General features: G+C 38.9%; 1 protein-coding gene across 1 annotated transcript; it reads left to right on the top strand.

Annotated features, from left to right (window-relative positions):
• The first annotated feature begins 1,406 nt into the window (after positions 1-1,406).
• NAE1 (NEDD8 activating enzyme E1 subunit 1) lies at positions 1,407-16,783 on the top strand. Its single transcript, XM_076349111.1, has 20 exons — positions 1,407-1,489; positions 2,672-2,775; positions 2,865-2,925; positions 3,871-3,901; positions 4,506-4,577; positions 4,877-4,956; positions 6,112-6,221; positions 6,576-6,685; positions 7,282-7,344; positions 7,594-7,657; positions 8,721-8,812; positions 10,115-10,174; positions 10,263-10,396; positions 11,992-12,067; positions 12,424-12,463; positions 13,490-13,576; positions 14,646-14,738; positions 15,166-15,280; positions 15,356-15,405; positions 16,502-16,783. Exons 1-20 carry the CDS (start codon positions 1,434-1,436, stop codon positions 16,609-16,611), a joined length of 1,608 nt encoding a protein of 535 aa, XP_076205226.1. The 5' UTR covers positions 1,407-1,433; the 3' UTR covers positions 16,612-16,783.
• The last annotated feature ends 2,547 nt before the right edge of the window (positions 16,784-19,330 follow it).

Below are 19,330 nucleotides of genomic sequence, written 5' to 3'. Positions count from 1 at the left end.
TAGCAAACACAAAGGCTGAGAAAAATGAACTTTGGAGGAGATACTGTAGATGGAAAAACAAAAGAGGAAGCACTGTATTGTATTACAACGTCATCTGCAAGGTATAAAACACTAAATTATAATTGCACTGTGGTATAGTTTATTCCAGCAGATATATAGCAAATCAAATTCACTAAAGAGAAGCAGATTAAAAGGGCAACAGAATACCCTTTTGTGGGCTAACAGATCAGCTGGAACGATGCACACCTTTTAGGACCTCTCTTTTGTTGTTGAAACTTAGTGCCAGAAACGTCGGTTGAAATTTTTAAAGAAGTGAAAGTTTTCTCTTTTTTTGTACACTTTTCTAGTACAATCTATATTGATGCTATATGGAAAGATTTTCATAACAGAAGCACATAGGCACAACAGATTTCAGATTTTATTGTCTCAATACTAAGCAGAAATAATTGTAATAATGTACACCATCTCAGCAAAATATATCTAAACTGATTTTTCTGGATGCAGCTATCTGCAGGGCTTCTGACTCAGACTGCTGTAAAACGCCTCAAAACTTCATACCAGACAGTGGGTTGAGAGATGAGAAATACCCATTTTGACTATAAATTCCGGGAACAGCAACATATTTTTAGCAACATATTCCTGAAGGAAACAGCATCCTATGTTTCTGTGCTCGTGATTCCCACCAACTTCAGCGTCCCCCGAAGACATCAAGGCCTGCTTCCTCAGCACTATTTTTTTCTACCGTCTTCCGAATCGCCGTCCCCGCTCCATCGAACGACGGCGGCTCTCCGCATGTCCCCACCGGCACGGGCAGGACCTCCGTGTCAACACGAACGCTTTCACCCGTTTACACAAGATGGAAGCGACGCCCCCGACTCACAAGAGAAGCCACGGGACGCATCCTGCAGCCCCGCAGCGCAGCTCGAGTAACCCACGACACCCGCCGGGAAACCGCGGGCCCCAGGCCGGGCGGGCGCAGCGGGGAGCGCGCAGGCAGCCGCAGGACGCTTTCAGCGGAGCCGGGCGCCACGGAGGGCGAGGAGGCGCCCGCGTTTAACAGCGCCGTGCGGGGCGCAGCCCGCAGGCATCGGGCTTCTCCCGCGGGGATTACCCGGGCGCGGCGGGGCCCGCAGCGCGCCGCCTGAGCCCGCGGGCGCTCCCCGGCCCTGAGGAGGCGGAGGCGGAGGAGGAGGAGGAGGAGGAGGAGGAGGAGGAGCACGGCCGGGGAGGGCGGGTCCGCGGCACCACACACCGCCCCTCGGCGGGGCCTGCCCGCTTCCACGAGGCTCCGCCCCGCCCCGCCCCGCCCCCGCCTCCCGCCCCGGCGGCTCCGCAGCGTCCCGCAGCGCCCCCCAACGGCCCCGCGGCCCGGCGCCCCCGCGCATGCGCCCGCCCGCGCCTGCGCAGCGCCTGCCGCGGGGGAGCGTGGTGCGATGGCGCAGCCGGGCAAGGCCAGCCTCAAGGAGCAGAGATACGACCGGCAGCTGAGGTAGCGCGGCGGGGGCTGCTGCGTGCCCCGGTCCCGAGCTGCGAGGGGGGCCGCCCGGGCTCCGTCGTCCTGCCGCCGTCCGGGCCGGGCGGAGAGCGGGCTGCCGCGGCGCTGGCCCTGCCTCTCGCTGCAGCCGGGGCCGGGGGCCGCAGCCCGCGGACCGCGCTCCCGCGGCTCTGGTTGCCCGCTCGAACGACAGGCCTCCACCGCGGCCGCTCGTAAGGAGAGGCGCGGCGGGCGGCCCGCTCGGGGCTGCGTGTTGCGGGCGGGGCCGCTCGCCGCCGCCCGCTGCATCCCCTGGGGGGCGGCAGCCGCCGGCTCCGGCGGAGCCCGTGGCGGGCAGAGGCTGTGTCCGAAGCAGTCGGGCTGTTGTGGGCCGGCCGCTTACCGGGTTCGCCGAGCAGCTGCGTGAGTGTTTGTGCCGGCATAGGGGAAAAAGGCAGAAAAGAGCGAAGTTAAATGAGAGCAGGGCGGCCTGTACTGAGGCAGCCGACGTTTGGGGTATGGCGTGGGTTGATGTTCACATGCTTGCGTACATTTGAAAGGCTTAGCAGTAGCTACAACGCTTTGCTGTGTCTCTTCAGTGGCTTTCTTCTCTGCAGCTGAAGAGTGAAATTACTGCCCGTGTGAAGTCTGTGGGACGTTTGTGACTGAGTACCGTCAAGTCCCGATTTCAGCCTGAATATTACTTTATAGGTGTCTTACATACATTGCTAAACTCCTCATGGGTGATTTCCATCAGCTCGTACGTTGCAGTGTCTTGAATTATAAAAAAAACCCGAAAATTTATTATTTATAATAAAACTTATGAAAAAGAGAACATTCAGTTTTAGGACAAAATTTGTGTAGGGAGTGTTCCGACCCATGCTGATTTTTAAAAAGTTAAATGTGTTAAAACAGAAAAAGGTGTGTGCATTCATACGGTGTAGAGAACAAAGATGGAGGAAATGAAATGTCAGTGAAATTAGGTTGCTCTTTAGAAAGTTTCAAGTTTGTCACAGTAAATTTTCTTAAGGAAAGCTTATTTTGGTTAGTGCTATTTAGCCTCTCTCAACAGTGAATGGAAAGTAGTATGCTAGATCTCCATTTGTGATTGTTTACTTTTTTTTTTATTTCTTTATACTGGCTTTACAATCTGAAATGAAATAATTTCAGAATGTTTCTGTTTCCATCCCAATGTAGATTGTGGGGTGACCATGGACAAGAAGCTTTAGAATCTGCCCACGTTTGTGTGATAAATGCAACCGCAACAGGAACCGAAATACTCAAAAACTTAGTGCTACCAGGTAAGTAGATACCTCTTCTGTATTTTCTTTGTAATGTATCTGATAATTTCATAATGCCTAGTTATTCATAGTAATTTTTTTCCCCCAAGGTATTGGTTCATTTACAATTGTCGATGGAAGTCGGGTCTCTGGAGAAGATGTTGGCAATAAGTAGGTTTGTTACTAGCTTCTGATACAAATTGAGAAGTAACAGGGTTTCATGAGTAGTTCCATCTCTATACTTGTTACGAAATTTTATAAAATTCTTAATAATTTTAAAAGCATTTATATGTTTCTCCAAGTCTTTTGTGGTTTTGGATGTTTGTTATACATAGAGCATGCACGATCGTTTTGATATTAGCTGCTAAATTTTACATAATTTTTTTTAGTTGCTGTTTTTGTATCTTACAGGTCTGTCTGCTTCACAAATCGGGTTTATAAAGACAATGGTCTACTCAATATCAAAATACTTAAAAATAACTTGTTTGCTGTAATCTTGAGATATGACACTGCAAGATTTGCTTGTGTTTCACTATGGCTAAATGTATTTTCCGTAATTTTGGTGATGAAAATAATTTTCCATTAGTTTATCATTGTGAAACTGTGATTGATAGCATTTATCAGCTTTCATAGCTTTGAAAGGCTGTGTGCAGCAGGGGAAAGGATGGGTAACTCTTTACAAATCCTATTAAAAATAATTTGTTCACTAATTCTAGATCACATTCTCTTATGGTTCAGGTAGATACCTACAGATATCTGTCTACTTGCAGGGGTTATGTATGGGGGAAGGATATTCCATTCCATGAAGAAATGAGTACTAATGGGTCTTTAATTGGCCTAGTGAAAAAGAATCTGCAGTATGACCCTGGTTTCTAGAGGAGTTTGGCATATCTTATTTTTCAGATTTGTGGCTCAGGCACTGGAAAGTTTCCTTAAGAAACTGATCATGAGGGAGACGTTACAGTGGTGGGGAGAAGAAAAGCAGATTTAAGGGTGAACTCGGTTTGTTGTGTATGAGAGTCAGCAACATATTCTGCACTACAAAATGTAGCTTTAGTGTTGTTTTTCTTCAGAATAAAACTTCACATGTAACTTACTTTCTTGTCTCCTTTTCAGTTTCTTTCTACAAAAAAGCCATATTGGTCAGGTAAGGAGATAACAAATGTCACTTCAGGTGTATTGAAAGCATGAAAGTATTGAGTAAATACTCAAATGTAGTATTATGAGTAAAGCTAAAAACATGTATGTATAGGTTAAAATCTATTTATTTTTTGACAAAATTCCCCATGCTTACTTTTTAGTTGCTCATAAGTGAGAAGATAAACTCAATTCTGGCAAGAATGAATGAAAAAAATGACCAGGATATGGTTAAGAAAATCTTTGGAAGGATAAGGTGGAAGAGAATTGTGGTTGAAGGAGTAAAGCTAAGAATAGAGAGCTGGATGGGGGAAAAAAAAAATCACAAAAACAGGAGAGTACAAAAGGCATAGGTAACTCCTGGAAATTAATACATAGCTGTCACATAATTTTTGTTTTCAAAATGGTATTACTAAAAATGGTCTCAAACAAATGCCTGCTGTTAAGGGATTTATTTTTTCTTCAGATAAGCAAGGCTTGGAATAAGAAATCCTAGCTTACGATGATGAAGTCTTTTTTTTTTTTTTTTTTAAGCATGTAGCATATGTAGTACTGGTATACTATGTAAATCACATTTCGAGAGATTAAACATTGTTCTGATTGTTCTGAAACAGAATCGTGCCCAGAGTGCCACTGAGCTCTTGCAAGAATTGAATAATGATGTTTCTGGAAACTTTGTCGAAGAGGTTTGTTTTCCTAAATTACTTGTACATTTCTTGTTATACGATGTGATACAAATACAAAATAATAGCTATGTATTGTCTTTGTAATGTTGCAGTTTAGGTAGCTTTGTGATAAAACAACATTTGAGGAAGAAGATCTTAAGTTATTTGCAAAAGGTCAATGTATTTTAAACATTATTTTATAACTTCATCATAATTTTATAGGTTTCACTTAACACTTTAAATTGAATGATGAACAGACTTGCTGTGTATTCAGAAATTTTCAGTGTTTCCTGACATAATTTTTTTTTCCTACTATTTAGAGTCCAGAAAAACTTCTAGACAATGACCCTTCCTTTTTTAATCGGTTTAACTTGGTGGTTGCAACGCAACTACCAGAAAGGTAAAGAATCATCTGAAGTTGTTCGTTTGTTTTCATTCAGTTGTAAAAGCAGGTTTCAATTGCAGGCATATTCTTGCAGGCAAACTTATGCAAAACAGAACTCTGTCATTGTGAAGGAAAGTTACAGTAAATGATGGCATTTTTCTATGGATCTTTTTATATGTTAATACGTAGTTCAAGATCTCTTTCAGATCCATGCCTGACACCTAGGTGCTGTCTCCAGGTGTATTCATCTATGTCAAGTAACTCTTTTGTAGTGAAAGTTGTTTCTGGTCCAAAATCGCTATAAGAAGTATTCTTCTTATGTAAAGCCTAACAGATAATAGGAGCTGTGATACCTTTAGATTTTTGCAAATGTATTTTATTGTTTGTATAGGTCTTTCCATTTTACCCATGTATGTAATTATATTGCCCATGTAAACTTTGTCAAAACCAGAAGTTCTTGATTTTTTTTTAATTTTTTTTAACCTTTTCCTGCTGAGACGCCTCTCCCATGCTGCCTTCCAGTAAACAGTACAGATGAAAAATGACAACTCTCAGAGTATTGAGAAAACTGGGGGAGAAGAGCATGCTTCTGTTTCGGTAGACAAGCTGCCTCCACAGAGGCAAGAGGTTGCTGGATAGATGAATAGTTAAAACTTGCTTTTGTAAGGAAACAGCTGTTGTTCATACTCTATATTCCCTCCCCCTACTTACAGAGGAGCTAGAGGTACTGTCTCTTACAGAAATAAGAGCCAACTTGCCTCTTTGAAGTCGTAATTCCCTTGCAGGCATTTGTGAATAAAGAGTATTTCTTCTGTGCTATTCAAAAACCTCTGATTGGAGTTGCCCCTACTGGAAGTTACGTTTGTTTAGCACACAGATCTAATTCTTTTTTTCTTTCTTCCACAACTCATTGAAGTTTTTTGTTTAATTGATATTTGGAGCATTTGGGAGGATGGAGTTAAATATAAGTAAGCTAATGGATAAATATATTTCTAACCTAGTGTAAATTCACGTATAAAATTAATCACCTTATATGTGCTTAGAATCATGATAACATTAGAGTTCTCTCATAGAAAACTTTTATTTCATGAGTGGCTTGTGTAAGAGTTAACTTTATAGTTAACTGTTGTCCTCTTGTGCATCTGAAAAAAAAAATGTTTTTCTTTACAGTACGTTGCTGCGCTTGGCTGAACTTCTCTGGAATTCTAACGTTCCTCTGCTGGTCTGCAGGACGTATGGACTGGTCGGTTACATGAGAGTCATTATTAAAGAACATACAGGTTAGAGGGTTTTCTGAGATAAAGACTTTTCTAAAAGGTTTAAAGCTTCGATATGTAATGTCGCTTTGATTTTATTTTTTTTAATCTTTATCTTGTGATGTATTTAGTATTTGTTAAGTCTTATGTAGTTTGCTGTTCATCACCGGAGCATTCTTTGAGGAATGTGTAGAAATTATGGACTGCAACAAATAGTAAAATTGGAGATTATCCTGACATTAAAGTTAACTTACACAAAACACTTATTTTGAGAACTAAGCAGTTAATTGAGCGGGTGATGCACTGCATTTGATGTATAGCTCTGTTTTGAAGGCTGGACATAAAACTGTGAAATGCGTTGTGTAATTTTTTTCACAGTTGTTGAATCTCATCCTGACAATATGTTAGAAGATCTGCGACTGGACAAACCATTTCCAGAACTGAGGGAACACGTTCAGTCTTATGACTTGGATCATATGGACAAAAAGGTTGGAATGTGGTTTGCACTATGTGCTCGAAGACAGATGCAGACATAGAACAGGGATTCTATGAAAATGACTCTTGGCAGGTCATTTTTTTGGTGCCGAGTCTCATCTGAGCAGAGGCAACCATGGAATCAGTCACGAGGTACTGTTTTTGGCCTCTGCCCCAAATGTTACAGTCTGTATTTAAATCTTAAGCAAGTGGGGGTCTTGAAGTAAGGAATATTCTTGGGCAACTTGATCTTTTGTTAGATTGATTCTCCCTCACCCCCCCTCCTTTTTTTTTTTATTTTTATGATTACCTACTGCTGCAGAGCTTTGCAGTGTGGGTATTTGTGCATAACGTAAGTTTCACTCCAGAAGAAATTTGGAGAACTTGGCTTAGGCACCCTTCTTAAGTAAAGGAATAATTAATAATTTGTTTTATAGTACAAATAAAGTTACAAAGAGTGTTATTTCTGAATCAGAATCTGGAACATGTCCTGTGTTTTTACTATAGTGGAAGGGATGTTAGGAGTTTACATTTAAAATAGGATTTTAATTTGTCTCCTGTTTGTATCTTTTCTCAACTTGACAAAGATTTCTCTGCTGTTCAATTACAGGACCATAGCCACACTCCATGGATTGTGATTGTAGCCAACTATCTAACAAAATGGTTCAACGAGGTATATTGCAGAACTGGATAAGCCATCAGTCTATTATTACTATTACTACTTTAGATATGTCTTTTCTAAACTAGATTATTAATTTGGCAACGTGTAACAAATAAGATGGAATCATAAAAAAAAATTACTAATTGAAATACAAGTGAATGTATGTGAACAATGACAAACTCTAGAGTTTGGCAGTCTGAACACAATGAGGTTAGTAGTAGATATTTTAAAGACAAAATGTTCTTGTGTTTTTAAATTTAGAAAAGTGATCAGTTGCCTAAGAGTTACAAAGAAAAAGAAGCCTTCAGACAACTGATTCGACAAGGTAATATATGTCTTAGGAGTCACTTATTCATACTGGCAGAAATATATAAGGCAATATTTGAAAAATAATCAGATGTTCTCTCACGGTTAATTTATGAAAATCTGCTGGCATATACAGTACGATTCTTCTGCTAAATTATTGTTTTATACAGGTGGGTCTGAAGATCCCAATTTGCTTATAAATGCAGTTTGGCAGTTTTTCTCAGTTTGCTGTTTAAGATCAAGAGTATGTTTTGATTTGGGTGGGAGGAGAGGCCTTAAGAGAAAAGCCTGTAGAAAATACTGATGTTTAACATGGAAAACGTGACAAAGAGGAAAGCAAGTGGCTTTTGACACTGAAATTGTTATTAACTGCAAGTATTTTGTTGGTCAGTTGACCCACCAAACTGTTGTTAATCATTGCAGCTCTAAATAAATACTCTAGAGAGAGAGAGAAAGATTGTGTAGCTACTGAAAACACTGTAACCAGTGTGTGAACAGACTTAATTTTTGCAGATGTTTCAATTTAATACCTTTTACAGGTGCTAAAATTAATGAGGCATTTTAAGATCTAGAAAGACATTATCTTAAATGATTGTAGAATAAAAGCATTATCGTTATTCAGGTTGAGCTAGGGAGCTGAGCTGTAGTAATTACCTTTGGTTAAATTAGGTTTTTAGTGGAGTCCATTTGTTGGTCTGGCTTGCTGTGTGGGTTCATAAGTGTTTGCCAAATTTGACAAAAAAACCCCCCCAACACAACATGACCGGGGATGGGAAGGAGACCTGAATTGCCTTTTTACCACCATCTATGTTAATTTAGTGATTATGAAACTTTACTCTTTCTCACACAAATAAACTGGTATTTTTGTGATAACTAACTTCTATTTAACATCACAGGAAAATTAATCATATGCAGAATGTAATGTAGTTAGTTTTATCAGTACGTTTTACTGGTAATTCAATTTTTTGTTGATTAGTTATTGTGCCACAAATACATCCAAAGCCAGTCTGCTCTGTTGGTAAGACCTAAATGATGAGATGTAATTCAGGGGATTGTGTACTTTTAATTTTTTTTTCAATAAGGTATCTTAAAGAATGAAAATGGGACCCCAGAAGACGAGGAGAACTTTGAAGAAGCTATGAAAAATGTGAACACAGCATTAAATACCACAGAGGTAAAACAAACATTTGTATGACAAAATTGAAGGAATTTCAACTACCTCATTTTTTCAGAACATATTATTCACTGTTAGGACAGGAATTTCATTTGCAACATTTATATTTAGGTAAAACAGGATTAGTACAATTTTTAAAATTGAAATCGTGTAGTAAAATAGACCTAGGCTAGGTGGCACTGTAACTTACGGAATTTCTTTTATTTCCTTGTTCGTGCAGGGAAGCTACATTTCCTTCCTGAAGACTTGAATTCAAGTATAGAATGAGTCAGTAACCAGAGTTCATTAGTAGTGTATTCCTGTCTTAGACTTTATCAGATTTTCTTTCACAGATTAAACTGTAAAGTGCTTGGTACAACTATGAAGAATTAGCAGTCACTGGTGTAGATGATGTCCAATTTAAATACAATCCGAGGAGAGAGACTCAGAAAGCATTTGTTGAATTTGTGCTATATTGAAGCCGCTTGCTGCAGTTTTTATTCTGTATAGAAATGAAGTGCTGCAAGGGACCTTTGGCTCAGCAAATTCAGTACTTTCCTCTTGAAGAAACATGTTACGAAGTTCCTTTCGTAACTTCACTTTTAATGTTTTTAAGCTTGATCAGTTTTTCATTGTTTTTAAATAATCCTGAAGTAGTAACTTATGGTTTAGAATTGACCTCTGATTTCCTTAATCTCTCATCCATGGTAAATTGCAAAAGCTGCATAAGGTAAAGCACATTCTGTGATTCTTTCTAGATCACATTCAATTTTTATTTGAACTTTGCTGATCCTTGCTTGGACAGTCATGTTAAATCTCCCAAGAAAGCAGCAGGTAAAACTTAGTGCTGACATCTGAGCTGCTACAAGCCGTGTCCCAGGCTGTTAGTGATTTTTTTTCGGTTTCTGTGCCAGACTGAAATGCAGCAGTTACAGAGTCAAAACACTCTCACTTTTGCAGCGCCTCTTCACTTCCCCAGCCTTTTTGCTGCTCTGCCTCTAGCAGGTAGGATGGGCAGCTGGGACTGGTAGTAGCTTTTGCTGGTGCTGCTACCAGTTTTTTTTAAATCTTCCATGTAGAAGGTGGAAATATGGTGAGATTTTGTTTGTAACATTCATCTTGATCAGAAGCATGTGCCTTGTTCTCAGGCAGTGCTACTATTTGAAATATGTCTGAGAAGCACTGACTATGTAAGATTCAGAGGAGATCTTGGTATGAAACTCTGAGGTCGCTTAGAGTTGGATCACCTATGTAATGAGTGTTGAGATAATTCAAGAAATCGAAAGTCAAGTAAATACAAACCCAATTTAATTTTTTTCATAGATTCCAAGATGCATTGAAGAGATTTTTAATGATGATTGCTGCATAAACCTCACAGAGCAGGTAATGAGTAATTAAGGGTAGGACTTAAATGTAGAAAAAGCATCATAAATAACTTTTGTGTACATGACTGTCTCTTCTGCATTTGCAGTCACCCTCCTTCTGGATTTTGGCTCGAGCTGTAAAGGAATTTGTGGCAAATGAGGGGCAAGGAAGCTTGCCTGTGCGGGGCACTATTCCTGATATGATAGCAGACTCCAATAAATTTATCAAATTGCAAAATGTGTAAGTATACAATTTTTTCTTTAATAGTTACTAATGGTAGTAAATGGTGATGAATTCAGACCTCACGAAGTGCATGAATTCCTGTATTAAAAAAAAAGTGTGTATGTGGGTCCAGGGTGAGGAGGGGTGTGGGAGGAACGGCAGCCTGGGGCTATCTGCTGCCTGTATAGATGCTATCTGCTGTTTGGAACCAGGGCCTAAGCCTTCAGTGCATCCCGGTTTCCTAGGGTTGGGTAGTAAGTGATCACTTTTCTTAGTTTCAGGTCTAGTAAAGACCTTCCTATAGATAGTAGATCCCATAGCCCAGCTATTGCTGTCCAAAGCAAATTGTTGCTAAAACACAGCCTTTGGTTTTTCTCCTCAATATGTATGCCAACCTGGTTACAGAAATTCTAGTTTCCTAGATACTTAATTCTAAATGCTTAATTCTGATTAATGCCCTTTGAAGGGATTGCTTGGTAGATGACGAAGAGTTTCAATGAACATTAGCTGCAAGTTCTAAACAGCATCAGTGTGGATCAAGATTTTAGGAAGGCCATCTTTGAATGCATGTATCCTCAACATGAACTTACTATTCCTGTGCATCCTGGACATGATGCAAATTGTCGGGCCAAAAAGACTTTCTCACGGTGTTGCCACATTTTCTTTGCAGTTGATTGCTGTTTCCTCCTTTTTTGTATCTTTAAAATGAAGCAGTATCTTGCAGAAGACTTTGTTAAATTGTCTGTGCAATTGTACTGTTGAATTGTTCAAATAGGGAAGTATTATTTCTAATAGATTTTGATTGTTCCTCCGTAGATTCTGAAACACAACCTCTACTAGAAAAAGGATCATGTGGTCTAATAGTAGTTTCATCAAAATGAAATCTGTAACTTTAGAGGTGCATTCCTTGGAACTGTGACATACAGCATTAAAAAGATGGATATAAAAATACAAATCTGTTACATGTCTAAAATAATTGGAAGTTACTCTGTATGACAGTAAAGCCAAGAACTTGTATCATTATTTTGCTAAATGAAACTGTAATTGCTTGAATTTGCAGATACCCTAATTTGTGAATCTGAATTCTATAAGCATCTGTCCTGAATTTCCAGATCATTATGTACTTCAATTCTCAATTCCAATAAGCATTACAGGGTTTTAATTCACAGATAAAATAATTACAGTTCCTTAAAATGAGCTCTTGAATTTTATTAAATACCGTGTTGTTGAGATGTTTGCGTTGTCATAGGTCTTAACGGAACTAATATACTATGGCTACAAATATTAAAATACAGAAATTAATGAAATATTAGAAGCCCAATGAAGGACATATAGCTGTTGTTCTGAAACTACTCAATATTCTTCCTCTGACTGGTTGTAGTAATATTCATTTTAATTTTAACTCGTTTCTAAGCCACATGTTTAGTGAACAGTTCAGCCATGCCGTACAGTCATACAGGGAGGTAATAAGTGTATTCATGGCCTTGAGGTAGCTTACTTCCATTCATGTGGCTTGTATTTTGTCTTTATAATATAAAACAAAAAGAAGTGGTCTTCACTGTGAAGCTGATGGCTTTATGCTGTAATTATTAAGACTTCTTTATTATTAACAGATACCGTGAAAAAGCAAAGAAGGATATTGCTGCTGTGGGTAACCATGCTGCTAAATTGTTGCAGTCCCTAGGCAAGGTAATTACAAATGTACGGCCATTCTGACAGGATAGAAATATTTTTACCCTGATGTTCTGTACAGAAATAAGTCACAGGAGACAGATATGAAAAGAGAAGGCTTAATGACCTCATTCTCTTCAAAAGGCTGAAGTAAGTTCTAAAGAAATGTAATATCTGTGGTCTGTTTTATTTATCACTTTTGGTTTGGTCATATAAAAGTAAAAGGCATACAGGGATGTATTATTTACAATTTAAGATAGCTTTTTTTTTTTACAAGAACGACTAGTTATTTCACAATGAATGTATGAGTATCTCTGAAAATGCAAATTCTCTGGTCATTGTATGTACTGGAATGATTATATTCTCTCTTCTAGGCACCTGAATCTATTTCAGAGAGAGAATTAAAATTGCTTTGTGAGTATGCTTGGATTTTGTTGCTGTGTTTATGCAAATGATCAAATAATCAAAAACTTTTGAATGATAATGTAGTTATTAGTCAGTAACTCAATATTTGAATTTTTCAAATAACTGCTTAGCAGTTGCATCCCTCATCTTCAGTGGAAGTAACAGATGTTCAGCATCTCCCAACAGTGAGTCTATAAAGGTTGGCTTTTAAAAGATACGGTATTTTCTCAGGTCCAAACAACAGGTAGCAGATGTCCTCTACTTTCTGTGATTAGTACTTAATCACTCTTGCCCATTCTGTGATATTCAGAGTGCAGGCTCTGTAAACTTCTGGTAGTCTGAAAAGGTAAAACAGTGATGCAGTGAGTAGTACTGTTGATGGCGCTTTGGGTTATGCCTGTTCTGGATATTTATACATGTCCACACGGCAGCCTGGCTAAGTCTCCCTGCAACTGGAAAATTCTCTTGTGAGCACGTCGCCAAGAGCACGCTGCCCCTGGTTGATACTATTTGCTGGGAGTTTTGAGAACCTCGCAGTTCCTCGTTTTTGAGTGCTAGGTAGTAGCTGCACGTTGGGTTGTTTCATAGCAACGATGCTGGAGAAGAACCTTTTCCCACTCATAGCTGTACTGTTAGAATATTAATTGAGAGTATGTGAGACAGCGGTAGATGTAGCGGAAGATGAAAAGAACCCATGTTCATTTGCAGCATGGAAGAGGAGAACATGTAAGTTGATGGCTGTGATGGATGAATTGCTTTAGAAGAGCTACGCTGTTACATTAACATGGCAGATAAGTTTAGATTCTAGAAGTAAATAAGCACGAAGTATTTCACTAAAATACTTGTGACCATAGACCTAAATGTAGTTTTATAGATTTTACTGCAAGCTACCAGAAGCAGCAGAAGTGTTAAATGAAATTATGATAAGTTTTAGTCTTTCATGTTTAACACATCAGAGATACAGACTTAGAAAGATTTAGGAATTGGTGATGCATTCAAGTAGGTAATGCTCTCCTTTCTGCACCCTCTGCTTAGGCAGCAACTCAGCTTTTCTCCGAGTAGTACGATGTAGATCTCTGTCTGAAGAATACAGTTTAAACACTTTTAACAAGGATGAAATCGGTAAGTACTCCTTTTTGGCACATACTTTAATTGTATTTTCAACTTGAAATGGTTTTGTGATGAAAAAGAATTGTATGTTACACATTCTATTTCATTATGCAGTTTTATAATTTGGCATCAACTAGAAGTATGGTTTTTTTAAGTCTAGAATGTTGAATTCAGTTTGATTTTGAAAGTTCAAAAATGACCTTACAAATTGATGCATGTTTCAGGTTTTTCTCTTGCAGATTTTATTTTTGATAGCACATAAATAAAACATTGTTTTCTTCAAACTTCTCTTTTCTGTACCTCAGTTATTTCTGACAGAGCTAGAACGGTGCTTTCACCTGACCAAAGATATGAGAATAATTGTCTTGGCCCCTCTCAGCTTATCTTTTCAGTATGTGAACTAGCAAACTAGTTACTTAATATTGCGTTTTATTTTTTGAACCTGCATAAATTGGGAAAAAAAAAAAGCTGGAAATACTTTTTATCAAAGTTTGTTTAAATTAAGCTTATACAAGTCCTCTGAATGTTTTGGACAAAGTGTATACAAAATGTATATACAAATGTATACAAAGTGTATACATTTTGTGTATACATACTTTGCTTAATATTTATAATTTAAGTGACAGCTCCTTGAATTACTTGGTAATATGCAATGTGATTTAAGTAGTAGTTAGTATTTAGAAATACTACTGAGCTGTATGTTGAGGGATTTAACACCTGTTTTATAATTAGTCATTACAGTTAAATATATGAAGCATGCGTTTCAAATCCCGAAATTATAACTAAGGAATATCCCATTTAATGTTACAGCAGCTGTCAGAGTTGAAACGTGAATATCTTCACTGAATGGTTTATATCAAATACATACAATATGGTTTTGTCATACACTCTGGAGTCAAAATCGTGTATCTGACAGTTGACTCATTGAGATTCTCAGTTGCAGGTTGTCTTCATTAAGATTTCTTTTTACTGCAGATTTTACAGTTTAAGCACATGGGAAATACTTGATCTCAAGTAATTCAAAAACCTTTCTTTTTCCATTTCATCTGTACCAACTAACCAGTTCTCTTGCCGTTTTCAGTTTCCCATATGGATAACCCGGACAGTGAACTAGTGCTGTACTTGATGCTACGGGCTGTAGATAGATTTTATAAGCAGCACAGTAGATATCCAGGTATGTTAATACCAGAGTTACTTAATGTCATCAAAAGAAATACAAAGAGCCAATAGTTACTATAATACTAGTTATAAACTACAAATACAGCATTAGTTGTGGTTTTGTTTCCGTATTAATATAACTTTAAGAACGTGAAAATTAAAGTGAGAGGTTTTTTTCATCTTTGGGAACTGAAGGAATTTATCTGAATTGATACCACTGAAATAAGTTGCATGGATTATGAATCGGTTCAGCTATGCAGTAATTTGTCATTATCGTGAGTAGCATCAACAGAATATTCAATTATGATTAGTATTAATAATTTAATATATTTATCGGCTTAGAAACTTTTTAGAAAAATAAAATACTTACGCTGCCATTTAAACCCATTAACTTTGAATATGGTGTTACAGTTCTGTGATGAAACAGTTAACTTATTTTCCAGGTGTCTACAACTATCAGGTAGAAGATGATATTGGAAAACTAAAATCATGCCTTACTGGTTTCTTACAAGAACATGGGTTGTCTATAGTGGTGAAAGATGACTATGTTCATGAGTTGTAAGTATTGTATCTTAAGTGTCACTTTGTCAGTAAAACTGACCTGAAAATACTAACTGTTACTTCGCTATCCAGTTGTCGCTATGGAGCTGCTGAACCACATGCTATTGCTGCCTTCATGGGAGGTAAGAATGTCACTGTATTTCTAAGGTCCATACAAACAAACCAATCTGCTGTAGTACATACTTGAGTCAGAATCTCCACTGTTTTAATTACTTTGTATTGTCAGAGCAAAGACTGTAATCACAGACTGTAGTCAAAGACAGTATTAGAACAAAATCCTCCCCCTTTATTCTCCAGATGTGACCTCCTATGGTATATAGAAAAAGTGGACACATTAAGGGTTTAAAGTCAGTAAAAGAAACCAAATAAACTTAAATAATCTCAGTAGATCGATTCTAGTAGCTTAAAAATGTGTTTAAAAATAAAATGCTTGAAAGAGGCTTTGAGTTTAAAAAAAAAAAAGGAAAGGAATAATTGTGTACTGTGTTAATTTTAGTATTACTACATATTCCTTGTAAATTAACACAATATACTTACGTTAAGTATCTATTAAATATAAATAGCCTTGATTGCTTACCTTAATTCAACCTGCAGGTATTATCAAAACTAAATATGTTTTAATGGATGCTTAAAGTTGATGTATTGGTTAACTTACCTTCTTTATTTGGCTGCATGCAGTGCTGAAGATAATGTATTAAATAGTCTGTGGACGTAGGAATTTTTTTCTGATTAAGTGAAACTGGGTATGTGCAGTGCTTTAGAAAAATATGTAGAGATAACTTCTGAAGAAATTACAGAGTATTTCATACTACAGGAGAACACAAAGGGATCAGAGTGAAGTGACCATTCGATTTATTTTACAGTTCAACTGTACGTGATTTTTTTTTTAATTGAACTTCTCAATTTCATTTAGTGAGGTCACAACTTGCATGGGTCTACCTGCTCACACGTATTTACTCTGTGTGTGTGTATGTACATGGAGAGAGAGAGAGAAAGTATATACAGCAAAGTGTATGTAAAGCTAACTTTTGAAGTAACGGTTTTCTGAGCCTCATTTATACTGGGAACTACTGAAAGGCATTTTTTCCTCCTAGGAGTTGTATCAGGCGCTTCCGAAATAATTACAATGTAGTGAGTTGTAGATAAATAACATTTTTACTGTTTTTTAAATATGACCAGCAAACTACCTTCTGTTTTATCTTTTTTTTTCTTTTACAGGAGCTGCTGCACAGGAGGTTATCAAAGTCATTACAGGGCAGTTTGTAATTTTTAATAACACTTATATTTACAGTGGAATGTCACAGACTTCAGTGACTTTCCAGCTGTAGGATAATGATCTCACACTTGTTGCCACCAGGCGCTGCTGCTTGGTTCTGTAAATACTGTGGTGTTCTGGCACTGACTGGACTGTTCTGTATTACTTGCAAATGAAAGTTCCTTTATTTGTAACAATTTTATCTTTTTTTTCTGAGGACAAATAAAATCATACCAAAACCTGAACATTTTCTTATATCTAGAATTTTCTGATTCATCTTTGAAAGAAAAAAGCAGCAGCTGTTCTTTGGCCTGGTAAGTTGCATTTACAAACTGGCTTACCTGGTTTGCAGCAGAGCTGAATTTTTTTTTCATAAAAGCTGCTGTTCAGATTGAGGGGCAGGACTCGCAAAAGGTTGAAAAAGGCTAATGTAACTATGATGGTTTGAGGATCTAACTGTGAGAAGAGCTAGGGAAAGCTATAATATCTTTAACTGAGTTCACGGACACATTAGGGAAAGGGATTGTGTGCCTGAAAGCTTGATTCTTTCAGCTGTATTCATCTAGTAAAAGATTCTTTTTCCTGCACCCTTTGCTCTGGCAAATGTCAAGTGATGGCTAACTGCATTTTGTGGTGGTGGTGCAGTTTCCAAAATGCAGAGTATGGAAACCGAGCTGCATTGAAAACGAAGTGATTTCCCCCTAGCCTTGGCCTGGAGCCACGCTGAGGTTCGGAGGGCGCTCAGAGAAGGTTAAAAGGGATCTCCTGGTGCCCGAGAGGAGCGGCGTCTGGCGGTGCGTCCCTGCCCCGAGACGACGGCGGTACCGCCGCTCGTCTGGCGCCGCCTGCGGGTGACTCCTGAGGGGGGCTGGGGGAAGAAGCCAACGGTCGCGCGCACGCCGCGGCGGCGGGGCGGGAAGGGCGCGCGGCTGAGGGCGGCAGTGCGGTGTCTCGCCCTTCTCAGGCCGGCGGGGAGGGCCCGGTACCACGGTGGCGGCCCGGCGCGGCAGGAGGGGCCCGGGCTTGCCTTCGTGGCTGACCAGAGCGACTCCTGCTGCCGGATCAACAGGTATCCGTGCCCTATTTCCCATCCTCTTGATATTCCTCACTCCTCCCAAAAGCTGGCAGAAGAATGCTTTTGCCGTTTCATTTTTAGACTGTTGGCTTTTTTTTTAAATCTTTTAAATGTTCTTTCCTTTTTATATTTGAGATGATCTGGAGTACTTGTTAAGACTTCTACTTCAAAGTCGAACTCTGATAATGAGCTATAAATCATACATGGCTCATTTGAGAGGGAGGAGGGATGGGATGAATGCTAAAATAGCACTGGAAGACTTCAAAGACCTGTTACACTGAAGAGTGTTTCTCAAAAGTTAGTGGACGCATTCTCAGCTGCTGCTGTGAATTCAGATTTCAAGAGGACACGAACAATCTCGACTTCTTCTACTGTACAGGATTTGACCGATGGGTTTTAAAAAGGAAAAATACCTCTGAGACTGGCTGTTTCTATCCTGGTGTGGCTGTGCAGGGGTGAGTCTGGCAGCCCGGGCCCTGGCTGACTGGGGACGTTCCTATTGGCCTCCATGTGAGCTCCGCTAACCTCCTGTGTCAGTCTTTCTGGATGTTCAAGCTATGTGTTCTAATGCTGCTGAACAAACAGATAACTATATCTGTATTTTTTTTAGGAGTATTTTTTTGAGGTTTGAAGGGATGTTACTGGGTTATTGTCCATAACTGATGGGGAAGAGGTAATCTATTTTCTTTTATATGCATTTGCCAGAAGTCTGTTGCAGCAAATCCTGTTACTTATCTTTTCATCTTTGCCCTGCGATGCAACAGAGTTGAGCTATTTGCATTTTAAGGTAGGCTGGCTTATAAATATTTTGTGTACCTTCTGTATGTTGCAAAAGAAAAAGATCCAGTTAAGGTCAAGACATATCTTTCTATAGTGTTTAAAAAAAAATGCGCTGCTTATACAATTAAAGAGCCTTTAATATAAGTGTGTATTTAATGAAACTTTGCTGAAATGACATTAGCTCAGAAGAGAGCTCATTTTTACAGCCTTTCTTTTGTTAAGGAATGTGTAGGTGGTTTTTGTTTTCTCTTAGGCTAGTAGGGCGGTATCAGCAGGGGCAAAAAGGTGAGGAAGACTTGCAAGTTTTCTGCTATTGTGGCAGGGTTAGATTTGCAAGAAAATGAAATGCATATATATTATCATTTGTGAAAGGGTAAATGAAGATGAACTCTTTTTAAACTTTCCCTCTCAAAACACCTGCTTCACCAATGCTACCGTAAGGATGTATATGGAGCATTTGAACTAATGGAAGCAGCAAAGGAATGGGGACAATCAGTAACTCAAAATGGAAAGCAGGGCAGCCTGTCTTCTTTAAGATGACACTGATATTTCTTAGAGCCTTTGCTCTACTTTGAGAAGGATAACTAATCCATTATTAAGCTGGATTTATCACTGATTTAAAGTTTCTGCCTGGAGCTAAATCATTTCTGAGAGATTGAAATAGGTTACAGTGACACTGCATCAACCTTTTGTGTTTGCCCCCCAACTTGGGGCATGGTTAAGGGACCATCTTTCTGCTTCCAAACCTGAATTTCACTCTGCTGCTCAACTAACTCTTAGATGTTGGCACATTAGGTTTATGTAGAATCAATGCTGTGGGTTTTTCTGGTTTACATGGTTCATGTAATGCAATAATTTCTTTGGTGAACTAAAATTATTAGTTTAAGAAATAATGTCTCAGTTCATGCTCATTGTCTTTGGTTTTGATCAATACTGA

Source organism: Aptenodytes patagonicus, chromosome 11, assembly GCF_965638725.1.
Source record: "Aptenodytes patagonicus chromosome 11, bAptPat1.pri.cur, whole genome shotgun sequence".
In the NCBI taxonomy this organism is placed as follows: Eukaryota; Metazoa; Chordata; class Aves; order Sphenisciformes; family Spheniscidae; genus Aptenodytes; species Aptenodytes patagonicus.
Note: the sequence above shows the minus strand (reverse complement) of the source record. Positions and strands in the feature narration are given on the sequence as shown.